Source organism: Pectinophora gossypiella, chromosome 24 (assembly GCF_024362695.1).
Source record: "Pectinophora gossypiella chromosome 24, ilPecGoss1.1, whole genome shotgun sequence".
NCBI lineage: Eukaryota > Metazoa > Arthropoda > Insecta > Lepidoptera > Gelechiidae > Pectinophora > Pectinophora gossypiella.
In genome coordinates, this window is record NC_065427.1 from 10835853 (window position 1) to 10852969 (window position 17117).

A 17117-nucleotide genomic window follows, 5' to 3' on the forward strand; every position below is an offset into this window, starting at 1 on the left:
GATGTACATTGCGGAGTGTGTGATCACGAATATTTCGCAGTTTCATATTAGCTACGTAATGAACATCAAATTGTCGTTGTAATTTACAATTGTAAGTTTTATGAAACAGGCCCCTGATATCACCCGACCTCCGTGGTAGAGTGGTTGAGCGTTGCGGTTACGATCCTTTGGATTCGATTCCCGGTGGGGACATATCACAAAAAATACTTTGTGGTGCCTAGTTTGGTTAGGACATTACAGGCTGATCATCTGATTGTCCGAAAATAAGATGATCCGTGCTTCGAAGCCGTTGGTTCCGGTTACTAGGTACTTAGTGATGTAAGTAAGTAGTCGTTACATGAGCCATGTCAGGGGCCTCTGGCGGCTCAATAGTACCCTGACACCAGGGTTGATGAACCTCACAACCCACACGATAGATGAACACCTACAAAACATACATTTTATAATTATGACAACTAATGGTTATCATCTTACTTTTTCGGACAATCAGGTGACTCGGCCTGCAAACAATGTCCCCATCGGGAATCGAACCCGGACCTCCAGATCTATGAATCTAAGGCTCTGCCCGAGGTTATTGCTGCTGAAAAGTTAAAAGCATCGCTTGTGAGCCTTGGTACTAGCTGTTAAAGTTAAGATTAATTAACTACTGAAATAATACTAAATATTAAAAAAAAACCATCCCAGTGTTAGTAGCCTAGAGGTACGGACACGCATATTGAGAGTTGTCGGACTTTAGATAACCACAAGTGCTTTAGTATTCAAAACTATGTTCATAGAATGAAGAATCTATCTTCTAAATATATAAAAGTAGAAACTGACTGACTGACATATCAACGCACAGCTTAAACGGCTAAACGTAGGCACTTGAAATTTGGAAGGGACGTAGCTTAGGTACCGTAGAGGTGCACTAAGAAAGGAATTCCCGGAATTCCCACGGGAACGGGAATTAGCGGGAAAATTCTTTTGTATGAAAAATCTAAACCGCTTAAGTTAGACGCTTGAAATTTGGCATGCACTCCTTCACACACAAAGATCTCTCTTTTATAACACGCCACGCGGACGAAGTCGCGGGCAAAAGTTAGTACTATAATATAAAACGGTGATTAAATTTTGTACCGGATGAGAACCCCCAGCGCTCCTCATTTGCCCGGCCAAGTAGTTAATGCTATTTGGCAAAAATAAAGGGGATATCGCAACGGGAAAGTTTTGATGATGACGGTGAAAGAATGTTGGTCCTTACGAGGCTGAAACTTAAGGCTAGAGTGTTAGTAGAAAGCGTGGAAACGAACACAAACCCGCCGTCTTCCGTTCCGAAGTCGTCCAGCAGGTCGGTGAGGGCGTCGCGGAACTCGATCATGCCCTGCGCCGGCAGCGCCACCTGCGAGCGCGGCCCGCCGCGGGTGATGGTCTGGGACACGCGCAGGAACCGGCCGCGGGAGTTCTCCTTCAGGTCCAGGTAGTACCGCCGGTTGTCCTGCGACAAGCGCATTACACCATTCAAATGCAAAATATCTTTATTCAGTAGGTAAGGAGCCGTCCATTAATCATGTGATTTTTTTTTTGCATTTTTAACCCCTCCCCCCTCCCCCTTGGTGATACATGGTGAGGTTCAAGACCACCCCCCACCCACCCTTATCCTATATCACGTGTATTTTAGTACCTACCAAAATAATTGCACGAAACGTTTTCGGTTCAGTATCGCGCGTTTGCCGAAAAAATAAATACTCGTGATATATTACTACACCCCGCCTACCCCCCTTATGATATTTCGTGATTTTTTTCATGGACCCCTCCCCCCTCTCGAGCCTTGCATGATTAATGGACGGCCCCCAACATAGTTACACTTTGAATCGTCAATTTTTACATAACGAACGTCTCATCCGCCTAAAACTACTGCAGCTTCTCACAACCTGCATAGCCATTCATATTTGCCAAAGCAACAGCCTCCGTGGTCCAGTGATCGTTGTGCTCACGAATCAGAGGATCCTGGTGGCCTTTGGCAGTTCAGTAATTTCCAGCAGACACGTCCCAGGTTCCGGCACCATTGTTTATTTGTATGTTTTATTAAATGATACGCAGTGAATTTGCACTGTAAATGTTTTTATTTTGCTCTAATTACAGAGAAGCACGAATATGATTTTTTTTTAAAAAGTGTTGCAATGTTACAAATATATTAAATAAAGATATTTATTTTATACTATGTGTTACCAAAATAATAACCCTGATACCAGAGTGAATGAGGTTGGTAATCCATCTCAATGCACGTCAAATTTAATTAAAAAACTCATTTAAAAATCCCAAATCTAAAACGATCATGCAAGCATCCTAACAAAATTATAGCATTCCGCTTGCATCCCCGAAGTAGGCAGAGGTGTATAGTAATATATATACACCCAATCCTCACCAGCTAACTAGTGCCAAGGACGAGGGGGTTAATCAGGGATATGACAGTTTCACGCCATCTTAACAGGTCAACAATTCAGGTCAGGTCAGGTTACAATTTTATTTTTAATAATTTTTAAATATAATTATTTTTCAAAATTTAATTAGTAATTATGTAATTTTAATTTTATTGTATTTTAATTTTGGTTTTAATTTTAATTTAATTTTATTTTTATTTTTTTAAGTGTGTAATGTAATGTGTCACAACTTATGACAATAAAAAATGATCTAAAAATAACAATAATAACAATACGTGCTTATTATAAATAGAAAATCTCCTCCAACGCGCCACACTGAGGCAGAGCGCCCAAAACGTTGGTAGCATTTCCCCTCTGAACTGCCAGGCCTATCCTCTGCGCAAAATAACTGCCAGCTCTCGGATCGCCCGTTGCCTCAATGAGACGCGCCGAAATGTCACTCAAAAATAGTGTGTAATTAATTAATGTAATATGGACCATCATGTCTGAAATAAATGATTTTTGATTTAACGCGGTAAGAACCCGGTCTAATATGTTTTAATTATGATAATGGTGCTAACTCCTGTAAATACCATCTAATTTTATTTTAATTTATATCTGTAATTTTCTTATCCGCCGAAAAGGAAAGGGACGGGTAATCGACAAGCATAAAATTTATGGAACACACGTCAATTTTAAGCACAAATCTAAACCAACCGTCTAAAAAATTTACATCCGTCAATAACCCGACACAGTTAAGTAGACAGCACGTCAAACGGATTGCATACCAGCGACGTACCTTTTGATTCGCCCGGGTTATTCATTCATTTACTCATTCTTCCTAAAATTAAGAGCTGTGAATCATCCGTCCCTTTCCTTTTCGACGGATATGAAAATGACGGATATAACTTAAAATAAAATTAGGCGGTGTCTGCAGGAATCGGGGCCTAGAACCGCGTAAACCTCAAACAATGTATGAAATACGTATGTTACCTTGAGCATCATTTCTGACTTGAGCTTGCCGTCGTCGGGCACGTTGTCGGGGTTGGGCGGGCCGAGGGATGAGTAGTAGTCGCTGAATGCAGACAGGTGGTCGCGGAACTCCGCCGCCGTCGACATCGCCAGGAAGATCTGACTGCGGCGCCCGTCTGCGCCGATCTACGGCCATACAATAAGGAATCATACTACGCATAGAACGGCAACTTTTTTTTCAAATTTATTTACTTAATTAAACTTTGAGGATCGTTGTTCAAAATTCTAGATTAAGTAAATTAAATTTACCTTTTTTGGGGTTATACGTTTTCACAATAAAATACGAGATAATATTTTAAATTTGACAGAAAATAAATTTAAAGCTCATGTGAAGCTTACTTTATGAAAAAAAGCTTATTTTAAGATTAATGACTACCTAAATGATAAAAATGTCTGGTATTGAATGTGTTCCTCTAGTTATTAAATAACTTGTAATGTATACCCTCATTGGTTTTTAAAAGATGTGTTGCTGTTGCAGTTTCTTGTCATTTCTTCTCCTCAGCCATAACACCTTGCGAAATTACGTAAATTCAAAAAATGTTAAATAATAATATAATCAGACATAATGAGACTTGGGGAAGCACTTGGTAGGGGTTTTTAACGGCGTCTGTGGTCCAGTGGTTGAGCATTGGACTCACGATCCGGTGGGCATATACCACAAAAATCACTTTGTGATCCCTAGTTTAGTTAGGACATTACAGGCTGATAACCTGATTGTCCGAAAGTAAGATGATCCGTGCTTCGGAAGGCACGTTAAGCCGTTGGTCCCGGTTACTATTTACTGATGTAAGTGAGTAATCGTTACACGAGCCATGTGGGCTTTGGCGGTTGAATCATAACCTCAGGGTTGATGAGGCTGGTATTCCACCTCACAACCCACACGATAAGAAGAAGACTAGTCATTTAGTCGTTACATGAGCCATGTCAGGGGCGCTATAATAACCCTGACCCCAGGATTGAACTGACACCACCCACAAGAGTGTACTGACCTCTGCAACTTTGATGAACCGCCCCCGCCGGTTCTGCTTCACGTCAAGGTAGAAGCGTTTGGACTGGATCTGCAGCATCTTCGTCGCCAGCTCCTGCTCCTGTTGCTGCTGACCTGCAGCACCACATCGGCATGGAATCAAACATGGAGAATCATTTCAATGGATCAACACTTACACCTGCGTCTCACACGGGGACCACCGGTTCGAACCCCGGTATCGGACTTCAAAGTCAACTAAGGCATGAAGTTCATGTTCATGGTTCATGATCATCGTCTAAAAAACCTTTTATTTGACATGGAGCTATATTGTAGTTTATTGTTATTACTTGAATGTAATTTTATTTTATACATAATTATTTTATTACTCATATTAACCATGACATTAGTGCTAATTCCTGCAGACGCCATTTAATTTTATTTTAAGTTATACCTGTCATTTTCTTATCCGCTGAAAAAGAAAGGGACGGGTAATCGACAGGCATAAAATTTATGGAACACACGTCAAATTTAAGCACAAATTTAAAACAACCGTCTAAAAATTCTACATCGGTCTATAACCCGACAGAATTAAGTAGACAGCACACGTCAAACGGTTTGCATACCAGCGAGTTACCTTTTTGATTCGCCCGGGTTATTCATTCATTTACTCATTCTTCCTAAAATTAAGAGCTGTCAATCATCCGTCCCTTTCCTTTTCGGCGGATAAGAAAATGACAGGTATAACTAAAGTAAAATTAGGTGGTGTATGCAGGGATCGGGGCCAATGTATTGATTAATTTTTTTGTGACATTTTAATTTATTATCTTCTATGTTGACATTCTTATGTTATAATTTTCGACGATCATATTTATGTTGTTACCCTTTTATATTGTATCTAAATGTGGTGTACAACTAAATGTGAAATAAATGAATCAAATCTAATCATGTATCATGGGGGCTGGTCATCATTCGTTCATGATATCCACTTTGGGACTTCGTATCAAAAGTGACTGCAAGTTATCTTCTAATACTTTTGCCGCTCCTATGTGTTCTATGCTAATTCCAATTTACACACAAAGTATCGTAAATTCCGACATTGCAATCAAATCCACTCACGATGAAACCGGGCCAAATAATTTACTGGATTTCCCGGCAAAAGGAGATTTTGGCAAATTGTTTGTAATTAGAAACCGCAACAAACGCCTACGCCGGTCGACTTGTCGATAATTAATTAATAATTTTTAACATACATAGATAAACTAAATGCGTGAAGTAATCATGCATTTAGTTGAGAAATATCGTTAAACATTTTGTTTTCATTGATCTGGCCAAACTACACCATGATGTGGCCAACGCGTGATATTCTATTTCATAAAATATGACCATTTGACCAAATGATAAAATCTATCTGGCCACGACACATACATAAATACACACCCCGTATCACTAAGAGGGCGGGCAGAACCAGAAGTAATCAGAAATTTGCAGCGATCTTCTACGAGATCCAAAGCTGGATATCTATTACGAACTTGGAAAATTGGCGTGATTTTATGTAACTAGCAGCCGCCCGCGACTTTGCCCACGTGGATTTTCAGTTTTAATTGTTAAAGTTTATGTGTTATTCTGATGCATAAGCTACATTATTGTAAAGTTTCATTGAAATCCATTCAGTAGTTTTTGCCTGAAAGAGTAACAAACATCCATACTCACAAACTTTCACATTTATAATATTAGTAAGTTTTCATCTCGAGCTCCTCCGTACTTCGGAAGGCACGTTAAGCCGTTGATCCCGTCTGCATTAGCAGTCGTTAATATCCACCAATCCGCACTGGGCCCGCGTGGTGGTTTAAGGCCCGTTCTCCCTATCCATCCATAGGGAAGGCCCGTGCCCCAGCAGTGGGGACGTTAATGGGCTGGTGATGATGATGATTATGTATTAATTACCAAGTATTCAACTTACCGGAGTCAAAATTACTCCCTCCCGCGTCCATTCCTTGACCATGATATTCTGAAAATCAAAATAAAACTCCGTGATTAATAAGTTCACATCATTATCAAGTACTTAAAATAATTATTAATCAAGTAAGTACGCGCCACGAAAGAAGACCGACGGATTTGAATTGAACTACTTGACATGTCTGAGTAGCTATCAAGTGGAATTTACTATCGCCAAAGTATGGAACTGAAATAAACGCTAAAAATTTCATGAATTTTATCAACTCAGAATCACGGTCTGAATCATCCCCCTCAGTATTCGTTACGATGTCACTAACACCCGTATCTACTTGTATGGCTATGTACGGTCACGAGCATTAATTATATGCATACACTTTGGTACCATGTCACATTAACTTTTTTGACAAATTGAACTGTAAGTCTCACTGAATGTCAAATATGTTAGTGCGACAGAGTCCTAAATTGGGTACATTATATTGCTCATGACTGTACGTACTTGTACGGGGTGTAAGTGATTGTCTGAATCAACCGTCAAATTTTTCGTTACGATGTCACTGACAAACATACATACACAAACATACATACAGGATGTGTGTATGTATAGACGAAAGCGTACGTAAACTATTTTAAAATATTGAATTTTTTTTTTAAATATCGGGAGTCTCATATCCCCATTTAAACGCGGTAAGAACCCGTTATTATGTGCTTTAACTACACTTCTCATCAAAAAAATCGAAACACCTTGCAAGTTTACGTTTTGTCAGGATTATCAGAAAAATGTGTACATTTAGGAATAAATGTTAAATGTCGTTTAATAGTGAGTAATATGAGCTTATCAAATCTTAATGTTAATCTTCTAAATTTAAATGAATTTTTCATAGGTTTCGTATTTTGTTAAATGAGTCATTTTTATTCCGTATGGAGTATAAAGGAAATGGATAAAACAACACACGTAAATGAAAAAAAAAGCTAAAAAACGTTTATTTAATAACTTGTATTCCCTCCCCGAGCTCTACTTACTGCTTCCATACGGTTCTTCATCGATCGGATGAGAGTCACGATCACATGCTGTGGTATATTGTCCCATTCCTCTTGGATTGCATCTTGCAGCTGGCTAAGTGTTTCTGGGGCAGGATCTCTTGCTCGAATTCGTCTCTTTATTTCATCCCACAGATGTTCAATGGGATTCATGTCCGGGCTTCTTGCTGGCCATTCCATAATAGAGATATCGACTTCGTTAAGATAATCTCGTACGACGCCCGCGGTGTGAGCCCTAGCATTGTCGTGCATGAATATGAAGCCGTTGCCAATAAAATGTGCATAGGGCATCACATGAGGCTCGAGACACTCTTCGACGTACCGATGACAGTTTAGTGCAGGCAGACGTGGCCCAGACACGAAAGCAAGCTCTGTCTTACCGTCGGCGCTGATTCCTCCCCAAACCGTCCACGAACCGCCACCATAGCTGACCTTTTCTTCAATGCAGCATTGTGCATAGCGTTCTCCGTCTCTTCTGTAGACCTTGTTCCTTCCGTCGTTACCATACAGCATAATTTTACACTCATCAGAAAAGAGAACTTAGCTCCACTGTAGGTATGACCAATTTAGGTGCTCACGTGCAAAGTTAAGGCGCGCTCTTCGATGGTCTGCAGTTAATTTCGGCCCATTTGCTGGCTTATGCGGTACCAGTCCACGATCCTTCAACCTTCTTCTAATTGTAGAGTCACTTACAGCCACCCTTCGTACAACACGAAGCCGCTGCTGCAGTTGAAAAGCGTTAAGGCGTCGATTTCTTAAAGAAGTTGTTACAATAAATCGATCATCTCGCTCAGAAGTGACCCGATTCCTGCCAGATCCTGAACGGCGCGTGAACAAACCAGTCTCCCGATAACGTTTATAGACTCTATGAACAGATGACAGGCTCAGATGCAGTCTTGCAGCCACAACACGCTGACTAAGGCCAGAATCCAGCAATGCCACAACTTGGGCGGCTTCTGTGGGCGAAGTATCCATACGTTTTAGAAAAAAAACCTTTTTTCAGACGTCCCAAAGTCACAGTATTGAAATAAAAAACAAAAAGTTTAAGGATAGGCGCCAATTTTTAGTTTTTAAATGCTAAATGTACTCCAACCCTAAACACACATTTGTCTCAAAACAGTGATTCATTTCGTTTATAAGATAAACAAATGAAATTCTAATTTTGAATTTAGAATTTTCGCTTATTACTGTAATGGCCAAACTGCCAGCTATACATTTATGTATTTTTTTTTCATCGTATGAATTCTTTTTTGTGTTAAATTCGGACAGAAACAATGAAAACGGAAGTGTTTCGATTTTTTTGATGAGAAGTGTATTTTGAATTGGAAATTAACACCGTTTTTACAGAAAATCGCCGAGACTGAGGAAATAACATACACAGACAGACAGACAGAGCAAGAATACAAATTAAAAAAAATAATGACATATAATCATTTTTGTACACCGAGCTATTTCCGGGCACAGCAGCAAAACTTAAAAGTAGATTTTTTTTTCTCCCGCAGTCTAGTATCGCTGGAAATCGTTCCCAGCGTGTGCAAATGATCCGAGATAGGCCGCCATCATGCTCCTTGACCCTCGATGACCTCCAACTAGGTCGAACACTCGCGGATTTAGAAAGTATGTCTGCGTGGGCGCCGCCTCTGGACATCAATTGTAAATGAAACCAACGTTATACGTTTTACTATTTATTCATCTATCTTCTTGAATACACGTGGATCTTAACGGGATACACCATATGTGTGTACAGTCATGAGCAATATAATGCACCCACTTTAGGACTCTGTCGCACTAACATATTTGACATTTAGTGAGACTTACAGTTCAATTTGTCAAAAAGTTAATGTGACATGGTACCAAAGTGTAAACATATTAATGCTCGTGACCGTACCTTAGGAAAGAAATTATTAGAGATGCTGGTGCATCAGCGGCAGATTACGACTATGGACAACTAGCTGGTGCTAGTTGTCCATAGTCGTAATCTGCCGCTAGTCGGCAAAAGGGCAGTTTCGGTACCGCAAAAAAGCGGCGTTGAATAACTTTGCTTCAAATTCTTATAGTCAACACCAAATTAAGAGCCCTTGTCGGTGTAGCATTCTCCATACTACTTTTTTAGGGAAAAATAGTGCAGTGGTTTCCCTCTTGGCTTCCACCCCGCAGTACTCTGGTCTGACGCGAGTGGGATGGCGCCCAGAGTGAATACCTGAAATAAAAACTGGGTACGTGTTAATAAAACAATATTCGCAGTTATCTGAATAATCAAACGTAACACATAAAACATAAACCAGCATCAAATAACAATAAAATAAAAAAGTAACGCAACCGAAATATGCTGTTAGGTTTTATTAAAAAACAAATTATTACAAATGTTTAGTTAAGATATTTTCTGTTTTTATTATTTATTATTATTTTTTAGCATTATTTGACAGATTGTATATTTTTTTTTGTTTTTTAAGTACAAATTGGTAAGTAAATAAAATGTATCCATTCAATAATAACAAAATATATTTTAGCACGAAAGGAAAAACCACATTCTCTCTCTCGGAGGCAGAGTAGCTCAATTTTATATTCGGATTTTTCTAGAGAATTCTAGACTACTTAGCCTTAGCCAGTTCGGGATTTAAAGACTGGCTAAGGCCTACTGGCACTCGCAGGAAAATTCCTCTTGCCCTCTTGTTGAAAAAAATACTATTATTAAAATAAGAGAGAGATAATCTGATCTCTATTTCGCTCTCTCTTTTCAATAACAATAATAAACACAATTAAATCATCATCCCTCTAGCATTACCCCGTTTTTCACAGGGTCAGCTTACCTAACCTGAAGATATGACAGATTCAGTTTTTTACAGAAGGGACTGCCTGTCCGACCTGCCAACCCGCGAAGGGAAAACCATCCCAATACAGGTTAGGTCACATACTTCCGAAAATGCATTTCTCGGGAATGTGGGTTTCCTCACGATGTTTTCCTTCACCTCTGAGCACGTGATAATCATATATGAACCAATCATGAATCCGAAAACAAATTCAACAATCATTGGTTTAGGCCTGTGCTGGATTCGAACCTGCGATTTCAAAGTGAGAGGCAAGCGTTCTACCAACTGGGCTACTACGGCTCTAATATAAATATAATAAGATGTGTATAAATAGTATTGATTTCAAGTATGATATTGTCAGTAACAAACAAAGCACTGAAGGACTATTCTCTAGTGCTGCAAAGGACTTTAGGCTTTTAGCCCTAAATTTCAGCCTACCGAGTCCTTTTTGGGACTAGACCAGTAAAATAGGGCTTTAAAAGCTTCGTCATTTTAAAAAACTTTTAGCCATTTTTAAAGTAGTAGGCTTTAAAAAAGCCTATAGCCTTTTTAATGTAGTAGGCTTTTAAAAAGCCTATAGCTTTTTTAAAGTAGTAGGCTTTTTGGGACTGGAGTCTTTATTATCATTTTTTAGTAAAAGCCTTTTTACCGATTTCAAAAAAGGGAGTTATCAATTCGATACGTATGTATATAATATTATTGGAGCTACATAAAATTCACACATGATATTGGCCTTAAAAATCGGTTGTTTTCGCCACGTTTTACAAATATTGAGGGACTGTCTGAAATTGTGTATCACTGGTAGTAGTCCCTTAGTAAAAAATATTAAATAAAAAGTAATTAAATATACAAAAATACAAAATACAAAAATACAAAAATATTTATTTGTCTTCCAAAAACCTTTTTCACAAATTGTGGAGGCACACCATTTAAGCAATACATTGCTTGTGCTAGGTGGCCTCGCTCTTCCCAAATTATTATTTAACAATGGTTTATGTTTGTAGACAATTTTATAGTCTAGGTACCTATTATTATAAAAGTAATTGCGTGCAAGCTGTTATTGTATAACATTTGTATTAGTAGGTAAACTTAACAGTGGGTGCAGCAAAGAATACAATAATGGATTGCTTATATAACTATGGTTGCATATAAGGTTAAACTTAGTTAATAATAATTGTTTTAGATTTATGTGTGTATTTATGATGGTGAGTAGTGTAGTGATGAGGGTGTATGTGCGTGCTGTGTGTGTGTGTGCGTTTACGGATAATCACCTAGCCCTACGATTTGAAAATCTTGGGATCGGATATTATAAGTCCACTAGGTGATTGCGTATTGATGATTGCCCTTAGTATAACAAGGATTCAGTATCCAAATAATTTAAAGTCTTCAACCATGTAGTCAGTGTACATTTAACCTCATGCAGGGACTTTGGGTAGACATTGAACTTTATGTTAATTGTGTTATATAATTTAGCCGAAAGATTGAAGTACTGATTACGTGCAAAATCAGTTTTGACTCGAAGAGTGTTAATAATGTTTTTTGGCCGTCTCCTTAGTTCTTGTTGAGGATGATAAGTGATAGATTTATGACGTCTAAGCACTGTCATTACAACAAATAACTGTCTGACCGTAAGGACATTCGCTGATGAATATAGATCAGAAGTAGGGAATCGACGCGGCTTAAAAAGCATTAGCTTCAGAAGACCTCTTTGAGCTCGCTCGAGCTGAATAAACCTCGATTTAGATGCCCCTCCCCATGCTGGGATGCAGTATAATAATATGGATTGAGCAAGAGCTATGTATATTTTAATGAGTAATTCTTTTGAGCACACATGTCGTAGCTTTTTAAAAATCCACACCAACTTACGTAGTCTGCAAGCTGTTAGTTCAAGGTGGTCATGCCAATTAAGCCTTTGGTCAATGGTTACCCCGAGGTATTTTGTTTTATCTAGTTTGGTTATGGCGGGACATTTACAATTTATGTTATTAGGATTCTCACAGTAATGTATTTTAATATTAAAGTTAGATTTAGGTTGCGAAGAGTTGTAGATTGTGAAGCAAGCGAAATTAGTTTTTGTAGTATTTAGCGTCAATAAATTGTAATTAAGCCATTTAGCAATTTTGGTAAGGCCATCCTCTGCAAGAAGACGTACATGTTCCCAGGTATCACCAAAGAAGACTACGGCTGTATCGTCCGCATATGAAAATATTTGTCCGTTTTTAACACTCATATTACAAAGTTCATTAATATAAATTAAAAATAGTGTAGGGCCCAACACACTACCTTGTGGCACCCCGTATTTGATCTCCATTTGCTCACTGATACAGTCTCCTATTTTGACACATTGGGTACGTTGACTAAGATAGCTTTCCAATAATGTATGAGAATGTCCTCTGAAACCTAGGCTCTCAAGCTTACTCAATAGGATTGGAACAGAGACGGTGTCAAACGCTTTTTTGAGGTCAAGAAAGACTGCAACACATTTCTTGCCTGAATCAACTTTCTCTACAATGAGGGAGGTGAGAGCTACTACAGCGTCTTCCGTTGACCTATTTTTCCTAAAGCCGAACTGCCTGTTAGATAGTATTTCAAATTGATCAAGATACTTCATTATTCTATTGTTTATTAATTTCTCAAAAATCTTTGATATTGAAGGCAGCACGGATATAGGCCGATAATTGTTGACATCGTCTCCGCTCCCACCCTTAAAAACTGGAGTTACTAGTGATTTTTTCATTGACTTTGGAAAAACACCACTTTTGAAGCTTAGATTTATTAGATGAGTTATTACTGGAACAATAGCTACACTTATAGACTTTAGAAACCTATTCGGTATACCGTCCCAGCCAGGGGAGCTCTCAGGATCAAGAGCCCTAATAACTCGCTCCACCTCCTCAGTATCAGTGTCCATAAGAACAAATGATGATAATATTCTATTTTGAGTACCATCAAGAGGCGAGCATCCGTTATTAGCCTTAATTTCACTAGCAAGAGCACTACCTATTGTGGCAAAGAAATTATTGACGTAGTTTGCCGAGTTTAGGGGAGTTGGTTTCAAATTTAAAAGATTTGTGTTTGTTGATTTTTTAGGTTTAAATTGGGTTACCTCATTTATATTCTGCCAGAGTTCTTTACTGTTTTTGTGCGATTTTGCAAGTCTATCACGGTCAAACCTACGTCTCAGTCTTTTTATAAGAGTATTACAGTAATTCCTATATCTGCGGTAAGTTATTTTAAGGATCTCATTTTTCGGGTCAGCTTTTAATGATTTTTGCATATTATTGCGATTCCGAATGCAGCGAAGTACTCCGAGGGTCATCCACGGCTTCAGCGTCCACTTAGACCTACTGACTTTAAGGATTTTTGTGTGTGCAAAAAGTGCACCTGTTAAGCGTTTGATGAGTAGGTCTGTTAGCCTATCCGGGTCAGTCTGAAGATACAGTTCCTGTAAGTCTAATTGCTGTATACTTAAGTAAGCTGAATAATAATCAGTCACTTTTTTCACCCTGCTCAAAGGTCTGCGCCCAGCCCTCCCTCTAAGACTAAGTAGGACCGCCGAGTGATCAGTGGTGGAAGTACTAAGTATGGCTATTTCTCCTAATGTGATATTTTTATCAATTTTTAGTATAACGTGGTCCAGGCATCTGTCATTCCTAGTCGGGAGAAAATGACCAGGTAGGAGTCCCTGAGAAGCCAACATGGTTAAATAATTTGTTCTATTTTTCCGTTCATGATTTTTTTCTGATGATGTATACAAAAGATTTATGTTGATGTCTCCAAGTATTATTATATGGGAATGAGTTTTAATTGTATCTAAATGGGTTCCTAGAGAGTTTATAAACGCTTCCGCATTCCTATTAGAAGGGGAGCGATATATACCTAATATTGTGGCCGTGGGTGTTCTCACCTGAATGCAGGAGGCATGTTGGAGAAAGATTTCTTTAACTAAGACTTCCATATTATTCCTAACATAAATTACAACACCGTCATTTTGGTTGAGCAAGTTTTCTGTTCTGTATGAGTTGTAACTAAGAATGTCTGGAATTTGCCTGTCCTTGCTAATTCTGCATTCTGTAAAAACTAGAATATCTATGCTGTTTAAATGTGCTGATAAAGTTATTAAAGAGTCGTCCAAATTACTGTATATACTTCTTATATTCTGGGTTAGTATAGTAAAGTTTGCTGTTTCTAAGTTTATATATTTAGGTAGATCCTGTACTGTACAGTGGAAGGAACTCGCTGCTTCGCCGTTATCAATTTCAAGAACTGTATTTAGTGTGTTATCCATGAAAGGTTAGTATAACTTCCAAATTCTTTATATTTATGGTGCTTAACGTAAGTATCTAAAACGATTGTTCGAGGCCTAATTAGATAAATAAAATTATGTTTATATATGTAGTGCATGTATAGTTTTGTAGCACAGGGTTGGCATATGGGCAGTGTTTTAATGTGTAAGTTGGTTTTATGTATGTTTGTTTTTATAGCTAGGTGTGGAGTGTAATAGTGTAATAATTTGTTAGTGTAAATAAAGTAACTAAAACAAGTAGTGTGGTACAGTAATCTAATATGATATAAGCAGTATAGCACACAATATTTTGTTGTTAATAGTCAATCAGTTTGTTGGAATAACTGCTGTATCCGAGCTTCACTATGTATAGTAATTATAGGAGAGGTTTCTTCTTTGCGTATGTAGATCTTTCCCATGGATGTCCAACAGAACTTGTACTTTTTAGATTTGGCTAAGTCCCTAGATAGGAAAAATAAGCGCGCTCCTTTTGATGTTAATTGCTCGGAAACAAACACTGGAATAGTTTCATTTTCCTTGAATCCAAGGTGTTGTATCTGTAACTTTTGTTTAGATTTTGTATTAAAACTTTTACATTTTTTAAGAAGGTCATTTTTAATCAACGTGGAATTTAATTCCATAACTATCGGGGTGCTAGATGGGCCATCTTTTCTAGGTGGAACTCTGAAGATGTCTTTTATATCTTTTTGTTCCAGATGACTACCAACACTATTTGACAGTTTTAATACCATGTTTACAAGTTCTTCTTTCGACTCTTTATTTTTGCGCGGAACATTTTTCAATTCAATATTTGATTTCCTAGCCAATCTTTGCATATCTTCCAATTTTTCTTCTAGGAAAACTATTCTTTCTTGGTCTTTTTTAGCATTAATTTCAAGGCGTTCGATGTTTTTTTGGAGTTCCTCGGTCTGGTTCGATAAGAAGGTAACAGCTTTATCAATAGTGCTATTAGTTTCGCTAATTTCCTGTAGTTTCTTAGAGATTGTTTGGAGTTCATTTTGCTGTTTAGTCATGAATTCTCTGATCATTAATTGCATTTCTTCTTTGAAGTTACTAAAATCCCTACAGAGATCTTCCTCTCTTGGCCTCTTAGGGCGCTGCGAAACATATTCATGACCAGTCTTGTGTAGATTTGTTTCGGAAGCAGACTTATCCATGTTCAACGAAAGCAAAAATCGTGCGGTATAAAGTCGTTTTAGCTATAATCAGTATGCGCTCGTAGGCAATTAACAGAGCCTACAACCGGTACCAGGACAGCATGCGTTGTACAGAAGAATATATTGTTCACAGTTTCGATTGTTTTAACTATGAATACGGGACTTCGGTCACACAATCCAGTATAAAACACTGTTTGGGCTCCTCGACTATTAATACGGCTCACAGTCAATAATGTAAAAGTTCGCGAGAATAAGGTCCTAAGCGCCGTGAAATTTACGTCGCTTACGCGTTTTAGCACAACACTCAGTTCACTTTTAAACAAGAAAATGTGGGTATATCACAGGTAAACAGTTCCTTTCACTAATTGTATTTAATCTGTTTTCGATTACTGTGATATGCACTATAGTTAGGTTTTTCACACTAGTTACACTATTAAACTCTTTTAACTATGGTGAATCAAAATCCTTCACAGTAAGGCACTTTTTTTTACGAAGGGCATTATTTAACTGAGGAGCGAACAGATACACGTCTAACTGTCACGCGAAGCACGGAGGAAGAGGAGGACGCGAAGCACGGAGGAAATATAAACTTCTAAAAACCACTTAAAAGAATACAATTAAGTACCTTAGTAAGTTTAGAACTTAGTTGATTTTAATCTATCAATGGCCCCGATTCCTGGAGACACCGTCTAATTTTATTTTAAGTTATATCTGTCATTTTCATATCCGTCGAAAAGGAAAGGGACGGATGATTCACAGCTCTTAATTTTAGGAAGAATGAGTAAATGAACGTGTCGGGTTATTGACTGATGTAAAATTTTTAGACGGTTGGTTTAGATTTGTGCTTAAAATTGACGTGTGTTCCATAAATTTTATGCTTGTCGATTACCCGTCCCTTTCCTTTTCGGCGGATAAGAAAATGACAGATATAACTTAAAATAAAATTAGATGGTATTTACAGGAATTAGCACCATTATCAATGTAAAATAAAAACTAATTGTTATGATCAAGTATATTTTCATTTAAGTACCTAATATACCTAATAGTCTATTACTATACTGTTACCACAGAGTACTATATAATACTGGCGTAAGTAATTTGTATGGGGCTGACAGGACGTGCTGTTACGTATTACTATAATTATTAGACTATTTCCATACTAATTGATAGTAAGAAGTTATTTTCAATATTCATAGTTAGTTAGCTAGTTGTGCATCTAACAATAAATCAATTTTTCACAGTGTTTGTGTAGGTATATATGTTTTTAAAGTTTGTTGTACCCACCCACACTTTTACTTTTTTTTACTTGAGAAAGGGACTGTATGTATAGCCTAAATAACCTTAAGGTCTAAGAGCTTCATAGGCTTTTTGAGCGTCTTATTTTATTAAATTAGTCTTAAACAAGGTTAGGCCTTTTTAAGGCCTTTAGGCTTATAACCAATAGGCTTGAAT

General features: G+C 37.9%; 1 protein-coding gene across 4 annotated transcripts in view; it reads right to left on the reverse strand.

The window, feature by feature from the left end:
- LOC126377758 (transcriptional activator protein Pur-beta-B) overlaps positions 1-17117 on the reverse strand; it is a 51239-nt gene that overhangs the window by 14035 nt on the left and 20087 nt on the right. For 2 of the 4 annotated variants that reach the window (XM_050025585.1, XM_050025582.1), the window contains exons 2-5: positions 6359-6406; positions 4421-4533; positions 3393-3557; positions 1296-1474 (exon numbers count right to left, since the gene is read on the reverse strand). In XM_050025585.1, the coding sequence (XP_049881542.1) occupies positions 1296-1474; positions 3393-3557; positions 4421-4533; positions 6359-6406 (505 nt within the window). Of the gene's footprint in view, positions 1-1289; positions 1475-3392; positions 3558-4420; positions 4534-6358; positions 6407-17117 lie in introns of all 4 variants that reach the window. The other 2 variants (XM_050025584.1, XM_050025581.1) reach the window with 1 other exon arrangement.